At 47.3% G+C, this 23,614-nt stretch overlaps 1 protein-coding gene and 1 long non-coding RNA gene across 6 annotated transcripts; one reads left to right on the forward strand and one right to left on the reverse strand.

Moving 5' to 3' along the window:
• Window positions 1–9,453: 9,453 nt before the first annotated feature.
• Window positions 9,454–10,180, reverse strand: LOC111738683. The gene is made up of 2 exons (XR_002779917.1): window positions 10,120–10,180; window positions 9,454–9,946 (listed from the first exon to the last, which is right to left on the reverse strand). It is a non-coding gene; the product is annotated as an uncharacterized LOC111738683 (long non-coding RNA).
• A 111-nt stretch (window positions 10,181–10,291) lies between these two features.
• Window positions 10,292–20,020, forward strand: PRKAG3 (protein kinase AMP-activated non-catalytic subunit gamma 3). 5 transcript variants are annotated; one of them, XM_023529761.1, is made up of 13 exons: window positions 10,292–10,384; window positions 11,470–11,509; window positions 11,990–12,145; window positions 12,500–12,903; window positions 13,885–13,966; window positions 14,360–14,418; window positions 14,537–14,582; window positions 14,785–14,839; window positions 15,035–15,161; window positions 15,305–15,470; window positions 16,635–16,672; window positions 16,851–16,997; window positions 17,334–17,926. In XM_023529761.1, the coding sequence occupies exons 3-13, from the start codon at window positions 11,992–11,994 to the stop codon at window positions 17,448–17,450; spliced, it is 1,395 nt and encodes a 464-aa protein (XP_023385529.1). In that variant the 5' UTR covers window positions 10,292–10,384; window positions 11,470–11,509; window positions 11,990–11,991; the 3' UTR covers window positions 17,451–17,926. The 5 variants fall into 5 exon arrangements, 4 of the variants coding, with proteins under 4 accessions (XP_023385529.1, XP_011356881.1, XP_023385528.1 ...); XM_011358579.2 differs by lacking the exon at window positions 10,292–10,384 and adding an exon at window positions 10,412–11,103; XM_023529760.1 differs by lacking the exon at window positions 10,292–10,384 and adding an exon at window positions 10,446–10,456.
• Window positions 20,021–23,614: the final 3,594 nt, after the last annotated feature.

Raw genomic sequence — 23,614 nt, forward strand, 5'->3', positions numbered from 1 at the left:
TAATATCATGAAGACATACGAAATCAGTACCTGAAAGATATCAGGTTCTCATTCCTTAGTGACGGTTGTTTTTCTAAGTGAGGAATTCAGGATGAAGATCAAGTCTTTCTGCACTAAACGAAGACAATAAGGACTCCAAGACAATTCCTAGGGAAGCAGATGCATCTATACCAGGGGAAGGTGATGCGTTTCCTTGGAACTTCAAGTTTAAAATGAGATAATCTAAAGACAAGTATTAGGTAAATTACAGGCTGAGTGGTACATGAAAATGGCAAAATCCATGCAAGGGCCTGCAAATGACAGCTTTTGGGGAAGCCTGGCCTATGCCAAGAGTATTATTAAACCCATCCATGCTCTAAGGAGAGAAATGGAACATGCCGGAGAGGGCAGTAAGGCCACTGCCACAAAGCACGGCAGAGGACAGGTTCAGCTAAGCGTTCATTGCTTCCGGTCCAGGAATCTCCAGCTTGATGAGGAGCTCCAGAGAACTCCTGGGAGATGTGTGTGGAAGGCAGACCCTGCCCCGTGCCCGCCCCCCCCCCCCCCCCCCAGCCCTGGAGTCCAGTCTGACAACTCCTATGTTTTCCTCACTCCTTCCAACCACGGTGCGCTGGAAACCGTGCTGGAAGAAGGGCCTAAGTTCTGGTCCGAGGAACTGATTTGCTTTGTGTTCTTAAGCAAGTCACTGCCCCACTTGCTGCCTTAGTTTCCCCATATGGCAGTGGGGGTGGGAATGGATGAGTGAGTACTAAGGTGAGTGCCAGTGGGGCAGTCCTTTAACGATTGTGGTGAATCCTCAAGGCCAGCAGAGGGCGCCAGACCCTAAAGAGCAGATTCAAAGCAACCTTCTCACCATCCAGAAGGAGCCACAGTGAGACAGGAAAAGCAACAACTTCAGGGATGAGATAATCCTAGGGACTGACTGGAGATACAGGACTGCTCAGGAGAACGAGCTCTATGTAAGGACAGGGAGAGCTGGGTCCCGGCCTGGCTCTGGGCAAGGCATATTCTATCTCTGGGCTAACAGCAATTAGAGAACCCCTGGCTGGCATTCGAAAGTCGCATTTCATTCCAGCACAACCTTCCCTCGGGGGCCTCCATCACTGGGTGGGAGATGAAGATTAGACTTGTTCATATTCTCTCTCTCCATCTCTCTTTCTCTCTTAACAAAAAATATTGTTAATACTTGCAGGGGAAATGTAGCATCATGGGAAACCATCATGTTCTATAGAAGATTCAAATGCCTCATTTTTACCTCATCTAAGTTCAGAATGGATTTGTCTTTTCAAGATATTTAAACAAGACAATTCATTAGCATATTACTGGTAATAGTTAAAACAAACAAACAAAAAACAAAACAAACAAAAAACTAGAAACAACCTAAATGTCCATCAATAGCAATTATTTACCATAAAATATAAACTCTACATATACTGATGAAGTCGAGACATATTGTTCATGAAGTAAACAAGAACAGTGCACTACAGTAAATCCTATAAATGGGCAAGTTTCTAACACACACTGTTAACAGGAACTACCTTTGGGACAATGGGAAAGGGAGATTTCCTTTTCAAATTCATTCCTTCGTATACCACTTTGGAATTTTTTTTAACAATGTGCATGCATTGATATCTTTAAATGTCAACAGGGATTATCTGGTGGGAAGGTTCTGCATCCTTTTTGTTTTTATATTTATACTTTACATTTTTAAAAACAAAAGCTGTTTTGTTATTTTGAATGAGTAGCACGTTAACGAAGAAATCGGGGCAATATAACAAAATATGCACAGAAATCTTACTCCCACCTTGTTCCAATCTACCCCACTCTCTTACCTCCCCATCCCCCGGCCTATCTTCTGCCAATCAGTTACTAATGTGTCTGACGCTTCAAAAGGCCAAAACTGAAAATGTCCGAGTGTGGAGTAAGGAAAGGCTTATTGATTCCGAAAGGGCCAACTGAGAAGATGGAAGCCCTAGCGGGACCTCAAATCCATCTTATGAAAGTACAGAGTTCAGGCTTCTTTTGTGTCAAGGGAAGGGGAGGTGGGAGGGCCAAGAGGTGACTGACCACTGCAGACATCTAGGCGCCATCAGGAAGATTGTGCTAGTTGATGTGAGTCTGGTCACAAGATTCCCACAAATCTTTGATGCATACTTCCCTTATTTCCTTAAGCTGCAAACCGAATTCCTCTAACGTCTATACTCAAGACAGCAGAAGCTATTATTAGCCTGGAGGCATGGGAAGAAAGCAGGCTTGAAGGAGATGAAGTCAGAGAGGCCCAGCACTTTACTTTGTCAAGAATCTTTTGGGTAACCACTTCTATTGTTTTATTTACCCTGCCAGTGTTTCTTTGTATAGAATCCAGCCATACACATGCATATTCTAATTCCCTTTTCTTATACAAAAGGTGACATACTATGTCCACTGCTCCGTATCTTCTTTTTGCTGTTTAACAATGTGTTCTGGATATCTTTCTATATTACTAAAAAAAAAAAAAATTTATCTTCCTCTTCATCTCTTTTCTAATGTAAGTATTTAGTGCTACAAATTTCCCTCTCGGGTGCCATTTTAGAGATGTGGAACTCAAGGCTCACAGAAAGCAAACGATTTGCCGAAAGCCACACAGCTAGTGTGGCAACATCTCTTGGCTGGGCAGAGCAAGAGCTCTGTGGAGGCCCAGACTTTTCTCAAAGGTCCTCTGTAGCCTGTAGGTAAACTAGTACTTCTTAGGACAAATGTCCCCCTGAGTTGTAATGTTCCTGGGGGCTCTGAAGGAGTACACTTGAACTTGGCTTATTATTGTCATTTAAACAGGTGGAGCTGGTAAACTGGGATTTGCTGAAAAAGGTAGACTGGAGAAGGGGGAAGGGGGAGGAGGGAGAGCATTAACACTAGCAGCGCTCTGATGGGCCTATAATGGGCCTTTGTGTGTGAAAGGAATCTGGTAGAGGTAGCTGTGCTGGACAACAGGGCCGGGACTTTGGAGGATGCTGTGAGTCCAGTGAGAAAGGAGGCTGCACTCGACAATAATCCAGTCCCCGCTCCACACCTGGAGACTCTGGAAAGAAGTCTCTTTGATACAAGGGAAGGAAGGGTATGACTAGGGGCCGGTAGCTTGACTGTGGGAACAGCTTTTGAAATAGCTGATCTGAAGAAGTAGATGGAAATTTCCTGTTGGCCAAAGTGGAGAGACAGAAGCCACAGAGGTCTGTGGTCAGAGGAGTGAGGAAATGGCACAGGTGTGGGTAGGAGGGCGGCCTTAGCCAATGGAGAGGATGGCAAGTATGGAGGACAGCAAGGCAATGGGACTGCAGCCCAGCACGATAGCTATGATAGCTACGTGTGGAACATACTCAAAGTCCGAAAAGGAACTGGAGGGAGGAGGTTAGTCCCAGGGGAAAATTACAGGTCTTTTCGCTAATCAAAGGAGTATCACTTTGAGCTCCTGGATTTTGGCATATCGGCTGCAAATGTGGCACATTTATTAGGATCAGCAGGTGAGGTATGAATATACACAGCTCACGGTTTGTTTTTGTCATTTTTTATTTTATTTTGAATCAGTATCACAATTCAGCACAGAAGACATCATTTAATACATGAGGACACTCAGGCTCTGAATTTTCTAAGATCACATAATAAGAAACAATCACCTCATTTCTCTGCCTGATTTCTTTTAAATCCGGGTGCACGTAACTGACTTAATGGAGGAGCCTGCACAGCTCCCAGAGATCCTGGGTTTGCACCTGGATGCAGAATTGGATGAAGTTTGAGTGCTACCTTTTAAAGAAGAGTCTGAGTGCATTTTATTAGGCATGGGCATTTCTGAAGTTGTGTAACGTAGTGTGGAGGTTATATATGGACACTGGGCGGCTAAAGGGGAGGACTGTATCTGTGGTTGTTCTGCAATACCCACTCCATTTCTCCTAGTTTTGTAGTGGCTGTGCAATCGGGAGAACTGATCTCATCTCGGTGAAGGATGAACCCTGATTAGTCTAAGTCAAACATATTCTCTCTGTTTGGGCTCATGAGATACAAAGAAAAATTTGCCAAGGGCTTTTGGAAGATGTTTTCTTTTCTTGGAAGAAAGTACAGAAAAAGGTGGTCTTTCTTCTTCTGGGTATCTTTGGGCATCAATAAGGAGCCCAGAATTGCTGCTGACACCTCAGTACTTGAAGCTGGCACCGGAGGAAAGCCAAGCTAAGAGAATCAAGGGAAAACATATCAAGCTACTGGATTATATCAACTGGCAGCCTAGCCTGGCCCTGGATGCCCTGCTAAAGTGAATCAATAAATCTCCATCTTGTTTAAACCAATTTGAGTTGTTTTTCTATTACTTTTACTTGAAATGATCCTGACTGATACAGCCTGCCCGCTGAGAAATCCAATCTCAATTAATTTAGAATCTCCTCAGCTCCCCTGGGGTTGTGTCAAAGTTCCCAGGTATTTACATAAGGCTGAGATTCAGGGCATGAGAGTAGGTATTTGGTCTTGCTGTCTTTTCTTCTGGCTCTTGCTCATGATTCCTAGTTTCCTTGTGTATCTGATCATTTTCAACCTTTGCTGTATATCGTTCCAATAATTTGTGGATTTAGAAGAGGTAACTTTCTCCGGAGAACATTTATGTTTGCTTCAGCCAGGCACCTGTGGTCGTTACCGATTTAGGACCACCTTAAGCCAAATTCAAGGTTTGACATGCTCTGAACCACTCAGATGAGGAAAACCTTGACCGTAAATCGATATAAGAGCTAGTTTACTTACGGATTGCACTTACTCTGAGGGTGTGATCCTTTGAGATCTCAGCTTTTTATAGATGGGATTTTCTATTGTACTCCCAACTCGTATGGGTCCTGGGCCCCATCACTTCACATGGCTCTTGTTAGAATTGGCAAGTGCTCTAGAGCGAAGCCACACTTTTCTTATTAACTTTGCTGTGTGCCCATTCCTCTTTCAGTTGGGCTAAGTCAGTCATTACTATCTTGTCTTTTCAGTGTTTTTAAGAAGACGCTCTTTATATTTTATTCAGTATTTTTAGTGGAATGTGCTTTCTGAATGACCTAGCCTGCCGAAACGTCCAGATCTCTTGTTTAGGCCAAAGTTATTTCTTTTCCTCCCAGAAGACCTCACTTTTGAAACTCAAAACCAGAAGATGCTTTTCATTCTTTGCATGTATCATCTCTTCCCTGAGGCGATAAACAAGGAAACTCTAAACTTGAGTGAGAAAAGGGCTGTATGGTAAAAGAAAGTACCTCTCAATGTGGTTAGTATTTCAAAATATTATCCCACCACATATGTGAACTGCTTAACCCAGTGCCCAGCCCATAGTTAGGGTTCAGTAAATAACTGCCATTGTCATGATTATTAATTCTCTATCCAAACTCACCTTCTTTAGGATGCTTTCCTTCATTAACCTTGTCCCATTCCAACTCATCTGCTGTATTTTCTCCAAGTACCTTTTTACCTCCATTGACACCCCATTGATTTATTCTAATTGCTTTTTCGAACATGCACTTTTTCTTGGGAAAGTGCAGTGGCCGAACGCCACCCCCAGAAGCCTTCGAAGGTGGCTACATCTTGTCTCTTTAACTCTGGTATCAGAACTCTTTCAACTGCAGGTGTCAGAAGACTCATTCCAAACTGCATTCCAAACTTGAACAAGAAAAGATTCCATTGGTTAATATAACTGGAAAACTCAGGGGTAGGTCTTCAGGTACAGTTTGATCTGGAGCTCGGTGACTGTCATGAGGACCTGGTCTTTCTCACCATATTGTGGTCTTTAGCTCTCTGTTTTGTCAGGCAGCTCCACACTCATGGTAGCTCCAAACCCAATGAGAAAAGATTCCCAATGGCCCCCAGAAAAGTCCCGGCATTCACTACCATGGGACTAATTAGGTCAATGCCCTCCTTACACGGCCAGGGGAATATGATATGCTGACTGGCTAAGTCCAAATCAGAGATATACTCCCTAAAATCCACAGTTAAGCCTCTCTGAAAAGCACGTGATCTGAGATTAGAGGAACTGTCATTCCCTGAAGGAAAACTTGGGGTGGCCAAAAGGGGGTAAAATGGATACTGGGTAGACAAAAGCACCATCTGTCCACTTCAGTCTCCCATGGAGCACAGAAACGGCTCAGCAACGTGGGGCAGACTAAATTACATTAACAAGTGGCTGGGTCTGCCCAGCTCTTCAGGACACTAGCATAGATGCTGCTTGGTTTCAGCCACACACAGACAGGATGGGAGCTGGGGTGTGTGAGTGACCGACATGAAGGCTGCCTTCACAGCCTCCCAACCACTCTGGCACAGGGGACCTCATTTGTGACCTATCAGTAATGGGTCTCCTCTGGGCGACTCCCCTGGCCTCCTCGAGCTGTTTTTCTTTCTCGAATATAAAAATAACACTTAAACAGAATCCCAACCCCATGTCCTAGAAAAACAAGCTATCCAGAGATGGCAGCCAAATTCACCCTAGGGTTAGGGTACAGTGTCCTTATTACACCCAGTTGTGAGAGCAAGGAAAGAAATAGGGTTTCAAGAAATATAATACCACGATCAGAGACTAAAATCAAACACCCATGGAGTATTTGTTTCCCAACCAAAGCCAGTACCTTCTGTTCATGAGCCCATGGCAGCAAGAGCAGGTGCGGGAGCTCTGAGAGGCAGCGGGCTGGGACAGGGCAGAGAGCTCATTTTTTACAACTGGAAAATTGCTGATTTTACTGTTGAGCAGTGCTGGTGTCTGCTCCCAGATGGAGCACAACTCTATGTGACCCTTGATGCCTCTTTGAGATGACCAGTGACAAGCACCCCCCTCCCCATGCCTGCCTGCCTTCAGAGAGTCTCGTAGCTTGAAGTCTAAGGGGACTAGAAGCAGGTGGTGAGGTAACAATTTTAGTAACCACTTACTGAGCATCTATTACATGCCAGGCTTGAGCTTTATGTATATTAAGCTTAGTGGTTAAGAGTGTGACGGTGGAGTCTAGAAACACTGGGTTTGCTTTGGCTCCATCTCATTAGCTCTGAGATTTTAATCGAGTTATCTAATCTTTTTGTGACCTGATTTTCTCATCGGTCAAATTATAATAATAAAAATGTTTACTACATAGGACTGTGAGGGATTACATGGGATACTGTACACAGCATGTTTTGCAGTGGCTGGTAGATATCGAGCACTGCATAAATGTGAAGCATTACCAGACACATTTGTAATTTCTAACTTACCTCCATCCTGCAGTGGAAATGCATTAGTTAAAGAGAGGCTCAGCTGCTGTAGCAAAGGTTCCATTCGTCAGTGGCTTAAACAAGAAAGAAGCTTATTTTTTCTTATAACATAACTGTCCGGAGGTGAGCAGGCCAGCATGGGAGTGGAGAGAGTCTATCGTGTTCAACCTATGTCTTCCGCCATTAGGTTCAAATGGCTGCTCCAGTTCCCACCATCATATCATAATTCTATTCAGTAGGAAGGGAGGAATCAAGCCTTTCTTTCTAAGTGCTCCCTTAAATGTTGCATATAACATTGCTGCTCAGATCCCATTGACCAAGCTTAGTCACATGGCCATTGTACCTCCTAAATAAGCTGGGAAATGTTATCTTGCCTTTAGCTAAAATTGTGGGGATTTACTAGCAGAAGAAGATATTGCTCTGCTAGAGCCCAACATCTCTTCACCCCTTACAAAAAGCATATTCAGCACCCCTCAAAGGGAGGCAAGGCAGTGTTCCATCCAGACACAGCACCAGTGCAGAGCTCAGGATCTCTGAGGGGACCAGGTATGGATGAGGTCCTCACGGCCTAGTGACTTGTCAACTAAAAGGCAGGTAATCTGGCTCTCTCATTCCCCATAGACAACAGTGGAGGAAGAACAGGATAAACTCAAGTAAAACATTTACTCAGAACAGGAAAGAATGGCAAACAACCAGCAGTCACTAAATCTTAACAGATACTAAATCCAGTTGGGCCAGAATTGCAAAGCCGCTTTCCCACAGTGGGGTAAGTTCTTGGGCAGCGCATCTGGCCGCCCCTGCTTCTGCTCCCTGAGAGGGTCTCCTCTTTCTACTCTCTTCTGCGGCCTCGTGTTTTTTCTTACCCAGTGTCCTCTGCAGCTGCATTGGAGAACATGCCCACCTTCTGGTAGACCTTACAACTTTCACAGCCCTCTTCCTGCTGGTGCAGATTTGGGGGAATGAGACTAACTGAGAACGGGAGGGAGGGCATCAAACTAGGCTTTGCTGACCAGGTTTATGGTTTCTTTGCCAATACAATACAATACAATACAATACAATACAATACAATACAATACAATACAATACAATACAATGCCCTCAAAATCTTAGAAGTCTTCTGACTGATTCTACACTTGAGTAACCACAGCCAGTGGTCTCATACAGACATAACATTTATGCCTGAATACTCTGGAGTTGGTGTAGAGTATTCTTATTCTTTCTCTAACTGGCGTTAGCTATCTTGAGACCATCTGAAAAAAATAAGCGTGGCTGTGAAGGGAACTAACTCCCTTATTCTGCCCACTGGGCTGCCTTCCACTATTTGCTGAACAGGGTGTGCTTGAGAAAGGTTTGGAACCACAGGTTCACCTCTCACTAAGCCTATTTCTTCCAAACGACCTCTTGTAACTAGCCTGAGTGCATCTTTCTTGCTGGACTTTGCTAATAGCAGTGATCAGCAGCCGGTATACACCAACAATCTGAGTGTTTCCATCCAATTTCCTTGAGTGTTTATAGGTTCTGTTAGCATATGCTTTACTTTTCAAGGCATCATAGATGACAGACATGTCATATCTTTTGCCGTTATATAACAATGGTTGCCAGCTTACCAGTATACGATACTTTTCTTTGCTATCTGCTGTACAATCTGTAAACCAATGCCACTTGTTTTAGGCTTTTAAAGCCGTGTCACTTCCAGGTACCACTTTCTGTGTTAGTTAGGGTACATGTTGGTTGTTGTAATGAGGACCCAGTTTAAGAATGACTTAAGCAAGAAAGTTTATATCTCTCTCTTAAAGGAGTCTATAGACAGTCCAAACCTAGTAGGGTGACTCTGAAACCCTTAACAAGCTTCTTTCATCTTGGTTACAAGACAGCGGCTCTAGCTCTTGCCATCACACTAGCATCCCAGTCGACAGAAGGGGAAAGGAAGAGAGGAACTTACGATTTTTTTCTTTTAAGGCCTGACCTGGAAGCTGCTCATATCACTTCCACTCACATTCATTGGCCAAATTTAGTCACAAGTCCATATTTAGCTGCAAGGAAGGTTGGGGAATTTGTCTTTATGATAGGCAGCCACTCCAGCTACAATTCAAGTGATTTTATTACTAAAAGAAGAAGAGAAAAATAGATATCAAGAGGCAAGCGGCAGTCTCTGCCACCAAATGTTTTATCCTCATTTTACATTCATGTAAACAGGCTCGGAGAAAATAACGTTTGCCAAGGTTATATAGCAAGTAAACAGCAGCGCATAAACTTTAATAGGTCCATCTGACACCAAGACAGGTTTTCATCACATCTAACCAACAGATTTGATCAAGGTGCCCGCTGTTTACTTAAAAGATATTCGTATGTGAATAGTTAGATAAATGCCAGCCCAGTGTACACTGAGATGTGTACACAGAACACTCGCTATCAGACCAGTGTTGTCAGGGTGATGTAATCAGGGGAGACTTTCTTAAAAGGAGCCCCCTGCTCCTGGCCTTGTAGGCGGGCCATGTCTGAGGTGGAGGAGAGAACGGAGCATCGCGGGAGAAGGCAATGGTGTGAGCTGAGCCTGTTTTGTCTCTGGCTTGGCTGTGAAGGTGGCCCAGAGCATTAGGGGTGTGGTTTTTCCAGGTCCGATGCATCACACATCCCCACTCAATCTTACCACCATTTGAGGTGTCCCATTAGCTGTGCCTTAGAAGTTCCATCATCTGAGACCAGACAGGAACAGGCCCCACGGATCCTGTGGAAAGAGAGCTGCATTCACCCCCTGTACTATCCAAGACACACATGGATAAGCAAAGCTCTCTCCCCGCTCTGTTCTCCCCCACCCCTTCCCCCATGCAGGACAGGGGCTTTGCGGGATGACCCAAAATATGTTCAATAAATTCAGCGAGAAATCCAGTAATCCATTACCGAGTGTCCACCCCGGGGCTGGAGACTGAAATGGAAGAGGCTGAAAGGAAGAGAGGAAGGGAGGGGCAGAGAGGAACCAGAGCCGCTGGGTCAGCATTCCTCATTTGGACACTGACTCAGGCCCCGGGAATGCCAAGGAAGGGGGATGGGCAGCCACCAGAACAGAACTGGGATCCTACTGGCACCAGAAGATGTAGGGACAGCACACACAGCAGGATGGGGGGACCGCGGCTCCTGCAAACCTAGACACACCTCAAAACCACAGGTAGAAACAGTACATCTCACCCTGCAGACAAGTGTAGGCCTGGTACCCTCCAGCCCATCACACAACTTCAAGGTGATCATCATAGCTCTCCATCTGCCCAAATCACCCACTCCCCCATCAGAGAGAGGGACAGGCTCTTGGAAGTCAAACAGGGACATCTGACCTATATTGGTCACTTTCCCGGGACCCCCCACAAACCCCTTGCCCCCAGCCTCCCGGATGGCTGCAACTTGCCCTTTCTAACTCCAGCACCACTCAGGACTGAAGTTCATACAAGGAAGAAAGTTAAGCTCAACCCACCCCCATTTTCTCTTTTTTAGGACCTGACACAGATGAGAAAGGCCCTTGGAGGAGGAACCCAGGACTCAGAGCCCACCCTCTCCTAGCCTTGTGCCCCACAATGCTCCAAGCCACCTCCCCCACAGCAGGGTCCTTCCTGCTAGTCCTCAGGGACCCAGGAGGCAGCCCAGGACCAAACATCAAGATTCCAGGGTGCTCCTCTCCTCCACACCCTGCCCCCAGGCTGCTGGGCTGGAGCAGCTGAGTGGGTGGGCCCCGCCCTCTCAGCTGCCTGACACCCAGAGAGTAACTGATCCAGGGGAGCAGGGTGCCAAGGGCCGGGCCCAGAATAGTGCTGCCCAGCCACAGTGTCGCACACTTGTTCTCTGTTGTTCTGCATTGGCCACATGGAGCCCGAGCTGGAGCATGCACTGCGCAGGGTACAAGGGTTTGGGGGAGGCCATGACCTGAGGCAGCCGAGGCCAGAAGATTGAAAACACACAACACTGTGTGAACGTGTCTGTGTGTGTGCGTGTGTGTTTGACCTGGGTTTTCTCTGTGCATATGATTATGTGGATGTCTGTGTGTATATATTATTTGTGCGAGTACACGGTTCTGTGTCTGAGAATGGTTGAGTATGTGCTTCTCAGTGTGCATAGGTGTTTGTGTATGAGCGTGTATGTTTATGTGTGTTTGTGGGGGGTGTGCGCGCGCACGCGCACACTCGCGTGTTCGTGGTGGGAAGGGAAGGACCTATGTTTCAGAACGGAGGGCATTTTCTCCTTCAGATGTTCTTCTCCCCACAGAGCCCAAGGTGGAGCCGTCTTGTGGGACCTGAACATCAAGGTAGGTGAGGCGGCCCCTTCCTGGTGAGCCCACACTCTTTCCTCACCTCCTTTTGCCCCTGCCTCTCTGGGCCCTCAATCTCACTCTCTCTACCAGCCTGTCTTTTGTCTTCCTCTCCTTTTCTTTCTTTGTTCCTCTTTATTTCTTCTTCCTTTTCCTCTCCTCCTCCTTTCTCTTTCAAAAGAAGAGGAGGGGGATTTAGAGTCTGAAGACTTAGACTCTGGTTCTGACTTTACCACTTACTAGCTGTGTGATTTGTGGCAAATCGCTTAACCTCTCTGATCTGAGGTGTTGCATCAGTAAACTAGGAATGGTAATAATATTCTTCCTTATAAGATTGCTATGAGGTTTGAATGAGAAAAATGTTGGAGAAAAGGCCTTTGGAAGCTTGCAAATATTAGATATTATTATTAACTACATTTTAATTGATTTCATTATGTTACTCCCTATTAACCAAACAGGCCCCATTCCTTCTTCCAGAGATGAGCTTCCTAGAGCAAGGAGATAGCACTTCATGGCCATCGCCGGCCATGACCACCAGCTCAGAAAGAAGCCACGGGAAATGGGGGGACAAGGCCTCAAGATGGACAAGGCAGGAGGCTGTGGAGGAAGAGGAGGAGCCAGACCTGGGAGAAGGTGAGGCCAAGGCCAGTTCTGGGGAGATGGGAGTGAGGGGCTGTGGGAAGTCCCAGAGCCAGGGGCCAGGGCTCTGCCCCTGATGCCTCCATAACAGAGAGTTGGACACAGCCCTCGTCTTTAGCCTCAGTCTCCCGACATGGGAGACGATGACTGCGTCGCAGAGCCAGGGGCCCAACGTGGGTTACTTGAGACAGAGCCACTGTCTTGTGTGACTCCCTGAGACCCAGCTTTCTCATCTGCAAAATAGGGCCCACAACATTCAGGCTTCCCAAGGCTGCTGTGAGGATAAACTGAGACAGCAGATGGTAAAGTTCTTGGAAGATGAAATTACTGTCCTCTCATCCCAAACAGGTTTTCAATCCAGGCCAGCTGCTGAGTCCATCGGGCTGGAGGCCACATTCCCCAAGGCCATACCTTTGGCCCAGTCTGCTACTTTGGCTGGGGTGGACGCCCCACTAACAGAGTGGGACCTCCTCTCCCCTGAGTGTACAGACTCAGCTGCTGGCTCCAGCATGGACGATCTGGAGCTGGGCAAGGAGTTCCCAGCTACGGCAATCTGTAGCTATGAGCTTGGCTTGGTGGAAGAGAGGCCTGCTCTGTGCCCGTCTCCGCAGGCCCCTTTACCCAAGCAGGGCTGGGATGACGAGCTGCAGAAGCCAGGGGCCCAGGTCTACATGCACTTCATGCAGAAGCACACCTGCTACGATGCCATGGCAACCAGCTCCAAGCTGGTCATCTTCGACACCACACTAGAGGTGAGGCCACGGCTCTGTATACCTCCAACCTCATGGGGCTGCAACCATTGCTCACACCCTCCAGGATGGCCTGGCAAAGTCCCCTTCCAGAACTTCTTCTTAGCACCACGGAGACCAGTGCAGGGAGGGCTGCTACTCTCTGTGAGCACCCCTAATTGTTATTGCAGCTCTGCCACTTAGTATCTGCAGGATCTTGGGTCTCTCACTTTACTTCTGTCATCTCTTAAATAGGGATAAGAATGCCTGCTTTGCCCTACAAGTTTCAGAGGACTCTTGGGACAACCTAGGATAGGTGGGAGCACTTTTCGAACCCAGAATTATGTGAAAGACATTGCAGAATGGCTTAGGAAAAGAACAGGAGACTCTCAGTACCAGATAAACAGAATGAGCTCTGGTGCCTGTTCTGCTATTTGGGCTGAGCTACAAAATGCCTATGATTCCATTCTTATCATCATGCATTTTTGAACAGTGTTTTCCAAAGCGTGATATGTGTGCTGTCCACAGTTCACACTTTGATACTAGTGACATATCAGTAGCTTTGTATTTCTTTTCATATGTATTAGAAAAATACAACCGGCACGTTTAGATAGCGTTGCTAAGGATGAGGCCAAAATGAGTCGATGTAAAATTTATTTAGAGAAAAATATTTTGTAAATGTTATGTAAATAATCATACCCCTAGTACTTAAATTAGCAAAATTATATTGTGTATGTCTGTGCACATATGACTTCCTAGTAGAAACAGAGTTTTCCACACCCTGGTGTGCCTGGTGAGGCTGTCACCTTCAGTGAGTGCCTTTGGCCACCAGCAGCCTTATCACTGTAGCAAATGTCACAGACAAGGATCATGTCTGGTGTGTGCCAAACGTGAGAAAGGCAGGCTAGCTCAAGTGAAGATCTCATGGAAGGAAACTGGTGGGGGCAGGGCATCACTGAGAGGCAGTGAGAGACTCACCCTTCGACTGTTCTCCCTGGCCCTCAGATCAAAAAGGCCTTCTTTGCCTTGGTGGCCAATGGTGTCCGGGCGGCACCTCTGTGGGACAACAAGAAGCAGAGCTTTGTGGGTAAGGAGGGACTGGGGAGGCAGAGGTGGTGGGGAAAGGAAAGGAGGGACCTAGTGAGGTAGTTCTGTGTTCATTGTCCCCATCTTGGAAGAGTTGTGACCAGCCGACCCCTCCAGCTCTACTGCTCCAAGAGCCCAGGTCATAGATGCCATTAGGAGAAGAGGAAAGGGAGCGGAAGAGATTGGGAAAATAGAAACAGGTGCGTAGGGGGAGGAGAGAAATTAGAGGAGAAAAAGAGAGAGCCCCATTTCTCAGGCATGGCGGAGACAGCCCTACTCCCTCTTCCCACAATTCCCACTGCTGTCTCAGTACTAGGGCAGTGGCAGGGCGGGGAAGGGGAGTCTAACCTTACAAGGCCCCAGGCTGAACCCCCATCCCCCTCCAACCCCGCAGGGATGCTGACCATCACAGACTTCATCTTGGTGCTGCAGCGCTATTACAGGTCCCCCCTGGTGAGGAGTGGGCTGGGAGTCCTGAGGGCACCTATCTGGGTTGGGCGGAGGGGAGTTCAGGGATCCTGGTGCCCGAGATATCCACGTCTGACTTCTGGTGTCCTGTCCATGTCTCTAGGTCCAGATCTATGAGGTTGAAGAACATAAGATTGAGACCTGGAGGGGTGAGTGGACAGAGGGGACCTGGAAAGGGGCTGAGGATGCAGGGGCCAAGCCCTGAAGGAGAGAATAGGCAGCGGGAATTTCCTGGAGGGAGGAGAGGAAGGGTAACAGGGAGGCCAGGGGCCTGACTGGAGACAGTCTGGGAGGCTGCGGGGTGAGGCAGGGTGGCCAGCTCCCTTGGCCTGACTCCAGCTTTTCCTACAGAGATCTACCTTCAAGGCTGCTTCAAGCCTCTGGTCTCCATCTCTCCTAATGACAGGTTAAGCGTCCTCAAAAACCTACCTGAGCTTCCTTGCTCTGCACAGTCCCCTTCCCCAGCCTTTAGTTCTGAACTCACCAGCATACCCTGGGAGGCCCACAGGCAGCCTTGGCACTCTATCCTCCTTTCTAGGGGGCTGGGATGGAGGGTGTCTCTCTCCCAGCTGCCTCAGGCTCACTGCTCCCACCTCTGCAGCCTGTTTGAAGCTGTCTACACCCTTATCAAGAACAGGATCCACCGCCTGCCTGTCCTGGATCCGGTCTCAGGCAACGTGCTCTACATCATCACACACAAACGGCTACTGAAGTTCCTGCACATCTTTGTGAGTCTAGGACAGCCAGCCTGGGGGGCGCGCGAGTGTATCCCAGGGGCTGAGAAGTCTTCGACCCTGGGAATTGAGGAAGGAGGAGCTGAAGCCTGGGGCTGCTCCATCCTGGTGATACTACCTGTCTCAAACCCAACCAGGGCGCCTTGCTGCCCCGGCCCTCCTTCATCTCCCGAACCATCCAAGATTTGGGCATCGGCACATTCCGAGACTTGGCCGTGGTGCTGGAAACGGCACCCGTCCTGACCGCACTGGACATCTTCGTGGACCGGCGCGTGTCTGCTTTGCCCGTGATCAACGAAACTGGTACCCCTACCTAGACTAGGGCTTGGGCTAGGGTGGGGCAGTGAAGGGCAACGGTCTATGCGGCATCAGCTCAGGGCCCAGGGTGAAGACAGGGTTAGAAGTCTCTGCCTTGGACCAAGCAGCCTCTCGGTGCCTCAGTTTCCCCATGTATAAAGTGGGAACCTTAACAACACCTTTCCTCTGACGCCCCAGGATGATTTTAAAGGATTATGTGCAATAAAACGAGCATGGTGAGAGGAAGTAGTAGATGGGGTCTTTGATTTTAATTTTACCTGAAATGGGCCATCGGACCCAGCCAGACCGCAATTTCTGGCTCTAAAAAAGGGTCGGAGGAACTGAAAGATCATTTCCTTGGTAAATTGTGGTTGTAAATGATTTCAAAGTTAAAATCCATTGCCTGGTTTAACTATTGTTAACATATTTTTCTTTTTTTTCTTTCTTTCTTTTTTGATAGAGTAATTTAAAGTAAATTATAGACATCATGTCATTTCACCCCTAAACACTTCAGTATGCATCTTTTAAAATAAGTATATTTCCTATATCACCCAACAAAGCTATATTTTATTAATATTATCTAATATTCAATCTTAATTCTCATATCCCCATTTTCCTCAAGAATATCTATTTTTACAGTTGATTTGTTAAAACCAGGATCAATTAAGGTCTGGACTTTGCATTTGCTTCTTTTGTCCCTAAGTCTCTTTTAATGTTGATCAGTTCCCTCCCCACTTAATTTTCATGACATTGATGTTGAAAAGCCTAGGTCACTTGTCCTCTAGAATGTCCCACCTCCAGATCTGTGTTTGCTTCCTGCTGGTGACCTTTACCTTGTTTCCTGTTTCCTGTAAACCAGAAATTAGATTTCAGGCTTGATTGGATTCAGGCTATACATGTGAGGCTGGAATATTTCACAGGTGATACCATGTACTCACATTGTATCACATCAGGAGCCATGATGGCAGATTGTCTTTCTGTTGATGCTTTTGATCTGTGGGTTCGGAGAGTGGCAACCTGAAGCTTCATTATAAAGCCAGTAGTCTGGAGGTGGGAGTGGGGAACATCAAGCAGTTCATTCTAAAAGCGCTTCCCAGTCCTTGCAGAGCACCCTGCTTCTGATTCGAACCTCTTCCCTGCCTTTCTCTCACCCCACCCACCACCCTGCAGGTCAGGTCGTAGGCCTCTACTCCCGCTTCGATGTGATTGTAAGTGTCTGTGGGGAACGGAGGGGAGCTGGGGGTGCTGAAGGGATGCTGCGGGTGTGAGAATCAGAGGCATCTGGGGACCAGGGGGCCTTTACCTGTGTGTAGGGGATGATGATATCAGTGGGACTGGAGCCTGGCCGAGGGGGTGATGAAGACCGGTACTTCCCTCCCTGCCCAGCACTTGGCTGCCCAGCAAACCTACAACCACCTAGACATGAGTGTGGCAGAAGCACTGAGGCAGAGGACACTGTGTATGGAGGGAGTCCTTTCTTGCCAGCCTGAAGAGAGCCTGGAGGAAGTCATCAACCGGATTGTCCGGGAGCAGGTATGCCACGCCCCTCATACATGCTCCCAACACATATGGTTCAATCCTTCTCATGAGCAGCTCCAATTCTCCCTACGCATCAGGCACCTGCCCTATCCTCCCACTTCATGGAAAAGCTCTTGGTGTCCACACTGGTCTCCTGTCTGTGTGGCTCTTGTGCCATGGGCGACAGCCAGCTAATCCCCCCAGAGAGGTCAGAACCACCCCTAACTCTAGGAGACACTCTCTTGCTCCCTCAGTTATGTCAAGTTGTTGCTTCTGATTCTTGGTGCCAACCTTGTTGTCTGCCATAGCCACATGGCTCTGCCCCCTTACCGAACCTCTGTGGACCTACAGGTACACCGTTTGGTGCTAGTGGATGAGACCCAGCATCTTCTGGGCGTGGTGTCCCTCTCCGACATCCTTCAGGCACTGGTGCTCAGCCCTGCTGGCCTGGATACCCTCAATGCCTGAGAATATGTGGATCCTCACTCCCAGGCCACCTTCTACACCCAAAGCCAATGAGGGAAGCCAGTGGACTTGGCCTTCATCTTTCCCCACTCCCATTAGCTGGTTCGGCTCTGGTTCAGGTAGGCTCTGCCCTGGGTCATTGGCCTCAGCACCAGCCCCTAGGTCTTACTGGGCTCCCAGATCTCAGATTGGGGCACCCTGATGATGGGAGTGGCCCAGCTCATAGTTGAAGAGCTCCATGAAAACTACAAGTATCAGGACACACCGTGGGGCCACCATTTTGTTCCATTCTCAGTCGAGGTCGTGCAGACCCTCATAAGAGGGGTGCACAGGGGCCAGGATAAAGGCAAGGCAGTGCGATGGGACTTCAGGTGCTCTAAGGAGATTGACCTGCCTTCTCACAATTCATGTTGCACCTACTTGGAATTCTACTACTGGAAGGAAGTAAGTTAATAAACCTTTGTTGAATGGAATTTCCCCGCTCAGTAAGAACTAAGACTAAAATGAGTGAGCTTCTATCTAAGTACTCATCTCAGTGTACCTGACATGATCTCAGACGTTTTCCTGGTAGTGTGTTTGGTAGTGGGGTACAGAAGGGTGGGGGCATAGGTTCCATCTACTTGGCAGTGGATGACAAGACTGAGGTCCCCCTATCGGAAAGGCAATCTTCCCTCCCCATTTAGTCACCGTCTTCCCTTCTCTTTTCCTCACAGGCTTCTCCAGCCCTACCTAACTGCCCTTGCCCTGTGTATGCTCCCAGAAACCCTCGGGAATGCCCTGTGCACTATGGGAGGATGAAATTAAGGAGAACAGCTGAGTCAAGCCTAGAGGTCCCTGAACCAGAGGCACTGGGATTACCCCAGGGCCAACTGCTCCATGTCCACCCACATCACTTTCCCCTACCTGGGTGGGGACTGGCCCCAGTGGTGCAGCGAGCCCTCAGCCCATGGGTTTAGTTAGGGGCTCTGGATTCCTTGGCTTCTGGACTACCTGCCACTGGTGTCCCAGCTCTTGGGAGTCCCAGCTCTTCTTCCCCCAGGGGAACTAACGGCCTTAGTGGTTCTCACGACTTGGCCACTGCCCTCCTACGCTCTGTGCAGTGTCATTTCAGGGCTGCGGGGGGCACCATGGAGCAGTAGTTATTTGTAGGGCTGCCTGTGGGAGTGGGGTTCCTCCCGCCATTCTCCTTAGCTCTCACCAGCAAACAATGTCCTCACTCCCCAGCGATGGCCTTGTACTCAGATCCTGAGGATGAACGATCAAGAAAACAAAAAGAACAAGGATAACCCAGGAACTTAGATTTTATCAGTTTCCCCTCAGAAAATGCTACACTCATTTGACCCGAACTTGTGGCAAGATCCCTGTACTATCTGAATTTAAAGACACAAAGGAAAATCTGTCACTGGAGAACACCGCACGTGGCGTTTCTTTTGTGCGTAGTGTTTTTCCACTGAAATTTCTCTTTCTTCTTTTAAAGAGAACATTAGTTACTTACATAGTAGGTACAATTCGCTCCATAAACTCTAATTTGCAAGAAATATAACTTTTCTAATACTGAATGTAATTTCTATTATGAAGCCCATTTTACCAGGTGGTAGAAATTAATCTCAGTCAGTGCGAGATTCCTCACTCATCTTTCTCTGGGGTTAAGCTCAGCGAGGAGGGGAAAGCTTTCAGTCATGTAAGACTTTGTTCCTCCCTCAGTCATCATTACCCGTCCATGCTAGCACCTGCTAAAACATCCCCATTCCATCTGGTTGTCACTTGGTTGGTCACTGGTGGGCATAGCCCCTGCTGGGTGGTCCCTCACTCCTTACCACAAAGCCTCTTTGGGCCTGCCTGCTCTTGGAGCATGAGGACTTTCTAGCTCCTGGCTCTGTACCCCTCTGGCCTTCAAGAAGTTCTGTGGGGCTGTCTCAAGCCCATCTGCTGAGATGGACAGCAAGTGCCCTGTTCTGCTCTGGAACTTGCAGTTTTCCCAGACTCTACCCAAGAAACATGGACTCTACTATCGTTATGACCTCTGAACCTCTCTGGGGTACTTGTCATTCCCTTCCCCTTCCTTCAGACACAGCTCTTCCTCGGGGACTCAAAAAACGTCTACGCTTTGCTTCCCCAGCCTCCACCAGCCTGTGGAATCTCTACCTAGCGGAGAAAGAGGGGTCCTTTTTCTCTATATTCTTCCAAATCCACTGCGTGTGTCTTGAGTTCTTACCAACTACCTTGGGGGTCAGGTTTTTGAAATTCCAAAGCCAAGACAGCTTCTGCTCTGTCACCCCTCCCCTGTGGCAATGGATACTGCAGGTCTAGCTATCCAGTGGGGAAAGGGAGGCTAATATTTCTAAAGGATGCTCCCAACCCATTTACCTCACAGAGCAACAGAGTGGAGACACTTGTGCTTGATGGGCCAGGCAGGAAATGAAGGCATTTTCTCATAGCGTCTTAGCTTCCATCTCTGGCTTTGCTTTAACCCATGGGTCAGGAGCTGGCTCTGCTCTGGCCCTACCTGGGAACATTCCGGCTCAAATGGGAGGATGGAATGGGAGTGTTTGCTCACTCAAGTGACAGTGTCCTTGAGGAGCCTGGGGCAGGCTGCCTCTAGCTGTGATGGCTCTAGGGTAAGTACAGTAGGGTCATCTTTTGGGGCGGAGCCTTGGGTTGCTCTGCATGAGCGGACCATCAAAGGTCACAGCACAGGGTTTAGGGGAAAAGGGCAGCCCAAGGAAGGTGCTCTTTCCACCTCCTTCTGCCCTTGAGAGCACATAGGTCTCTACCCTCCTGGATCCACCATCCTAAAGAAAGTATATCTGCTGTGCTGAATTAATGTTTACTCTTCTGCAGTTTTCCTAAATCCTATTATTCTTCTTTCCTTATAGAGTCAGATCAGGGTGGGTTATACGGGAGCCTCACTGTGACTTCTGGAGACCCCAGCCCCTGGAAGTGTGGCCCATCACTTGCCACTGATAGGCTTTGTGCCAACCCTCAAACCAGAGCTTATGTTTTTCACCCTACAGAGATAAAGTCACAAGGGAAAGAGCCCGAACTATTACATCACATTCATCCTATAGCTATCATATGCATTGGAATGAATCACTCTCAAAGAAAGTAATTTTGCCATTTACATTAAATAAGTCTTGTCCAGGCATTATGATGGAATATAAACTGACAGAGGCCATTTTCAACCCCCAAGATAAGCAAAAGAATTTCATGTACATTTATAGTATATACATTTTTCTGCGGGTATATTGTATTTTAATAAAAATCTTTTAAAATTAAAAAAAATAATAATAACCTGTAGTCTAAAGAGAAAACCTCTTTGGCCGTGCTATATTTTGTTTTTCTCTGTTTAGGGTAGAAGTCTTTGATACTCTTCCCAGAGCTGTGTCTATGGGCAAGATTTCATAGTTGTGTTAATAGCTCTTCAGCTCTTATATCTGGTAGAATGATGGCAAAAATTGGGGGAAGTGGGGAGGAGCCTCTGAAGGTGTGTCTACACCTCATCAAAATGTCAGGGAATATACCTTGCTCTTTAATTAATGCTCACAAGGATATCATTATTTCAGCAACTGCTTAGCTCTTGTTTTGGCTCTGCATTTCTGATCTGATTGGAGGTTGGATTTTTGGCCCTGTGGGTGCACGGCGGTATGGTGCTGCCTCAGAATACTCCTCTAGAAGTATTGCTTACATTGGCAACTATTTCTACAAAGTCATCTTCATAAACTTTTTTTCAACTGAGAGATAATTCACGTATTATTTAAATTCACTTTTTCAAAGTGTGCGACTCAGTGGTACTTAATATATTCACAGTTGCGCAACTACCATCATGATCTAATTCTAGAACATATTCATCATTCAAAAGAAACTCCTTATCTGTAAACAATCACTCTCCATTCTCCCTTACCACCAGCTTCCGGCAACCACTAATCTACTTTCTATCCCTACAGGTTTGCCTATTCTGGACATTTCATGTCAATGAAATCATACAAGATGTGGTCTTTTGTGTCTGGTTTCCTTCATTAACATAACGTTTCCAAGATTCATCCATGATGCAGCATGAATCAGTACTTTATCCCTTTTTTATAGCTGAATAATATTTTATCCTATGGATATACATGATCTTCATAGAGTTTAATGAGAAATTAGCCTACACATTCATACACTGAACTGCAGATCATGAATGCTGACTCCCTTGGATAGATGCTACAAAACCACAGTCCCAAACCACATGACATCGACTTCCCCCTACCCAAGCACCAGCACTGAGGGGTTCACCTGGCTTGGACAGCTCACCCCTGGTGATCTGAAGGAGCAGCACACTGGGAAAGGCAGAAGTCTGCTTTGGTTGACATTGTGACAGAGATCCTGGAACCCTCCAAGCCCAGCCCCCATCCTCTGCATTTATAAGGAGCTCTCACAGGTGAACCCCCGCACAGGTAGGATTGAGATACACACCTGTATAATCAGGAATTCCTTCCAATTCTCTCCAAGTTTCTCTTCTCAATATGGAAAGCTCAGTATCCACCCCCCTCCCTCCCTCCCCTTCCTCCAATCCCATTCTCTTCTCATTCAACAAACATTATATAATCACCTCCGAGGTGTTAGACACAGAGTTGAACACTGGGATCCAAATGGAAAGGAGCTTGATTTGTGCCTCCAGGGGGTTCACAGCTGGTTGGGGAGGCAGTCAGGTCTATAACAAGGTGAACACACCCAGTGCTCAGTCCTGTAAAGGGAGGGGAATAGGGGAACTCACAAGAGGAAGTGCTCATGCTCACCCAGAGAGGCCAGGGAAGGCTTTGCAGAAGCCGTGTGACATTTGAGCTGAGTCCTAAGGAAAAGTAAGTTCTCTGGGATGACATGGCAGTTGGTGAAGAGGATGTTCCAAGGAGAAGGGACATTAAGTACAAAGTATCGAGCCTGGAGAGAGCATTATGTGCTCAGGGACATACAAAGAATTTGTGCTGAGCTGTGGAAGGAGTATCTGGGTGGGAGGGTGAGGGGGAAGAGTTGAGGGCAAGGTAGCGGAATACGCGTCTTCTAAGCCACAGTAAGGACTTTGGATTTTGCCTGGGTGCCAAGGGGAGCCGCTGAAGGATTTTAATCAGGGTAATTACATGCTTTTTAAAATGGGCTCAAACTCAAACCCCTACAGACACACAAGAAACTTGACTTTAGTCTTCTATGACTCAGTAGAAATTTACAGCTGAGACTAGGACTCTAGGAAGTTGGGACTTACTGACTTCTCAGGCTTGAGATATGATACATTGGCTCTCAATGCCAACCTACCTACTTTCCTTCTAGTTGGTTTTCTGTACCAAAAAGGCTTGAAAGCTACAAACTACAATCCCCAGATTCCCTTACAGCTAGAGTCAGAGGAGGAACTTAGGTTCCAGCTCTCAGATGTATGTGAGAGAGATCTGGAAAGTGGTAGTGTGACAAATGCCACGTTTCTGCTGCTCCTGCTCTTTCTGACGTCAAGGGCGGTCGGGAGGCATTAGCAGAGGTTCAAGTTCAGTGACTACTGGTTTCATGGGTATTAATAGGTAGGAGCAAGGAGAGCATCTTTTTTTTTTTTTTTTTTTTCTGCTAGCACAGACCTGAGAGACATGGAGTAGCTCTGGGGCTAATAGTTGTATCAAGAGCTGGCCAACTCTCGTTCTCCTGAGTGTGGCCAACATGGTGCTCTCCAGGCTAGTCAATGCCCTAGTGATGTTCTAGGAGTTATTCCTGTAGGTCCAGCTTAGAGCTCTTTCAACAATTTGTGTAGCACCTCACCTCCTATATCTAAGTCCTTTCTGTTCAAAATAGGGTGCTGCTCTCAGTGCTGGGGGGCCTCCTGCAGCTCCTGCTCAGACAGGCCCTCAGCCAATGCCAGATGTAGCTAAGGCCTCTCTGTGAGGTCTGGGAGAGCAAACAACGTTAGTGTCCATGGAGGGAGGTGACTCTGCCTCCCACCAAGAGTCCTAAGTGGGGAGAGGGCATTCCCCAAACAGAAAGGATTTCGGAAGATGGGTCATCAAAAATGACAATGGTCTCCAATTATCAATAAAAGTCCCTTTATTCTATATTTTCCCCCCAAGGATAGTAATGCGACAAGGATATGGCTCTTTATCTAAGTGGGAACTGCACAAAACAATAAAAGTGGCAAAATCTCAGCACTTCCGTGG

Source organism: Pteropus vampyrus, unplaced genomic scaffold (assembly GCF_000151845.1).
Source record: "Pteropus vampyrus isolate Shadow unplaced genomic scaffold, Pvam_2.0 Scaffold42, whole genome shotgun sequence".
Lineage (NCBI taxonomy): Eukaryota > Metazoa > Chordata > Mammalia > Chiroptera > Pteropodidae > Pteropus > Pteropus vampyrus.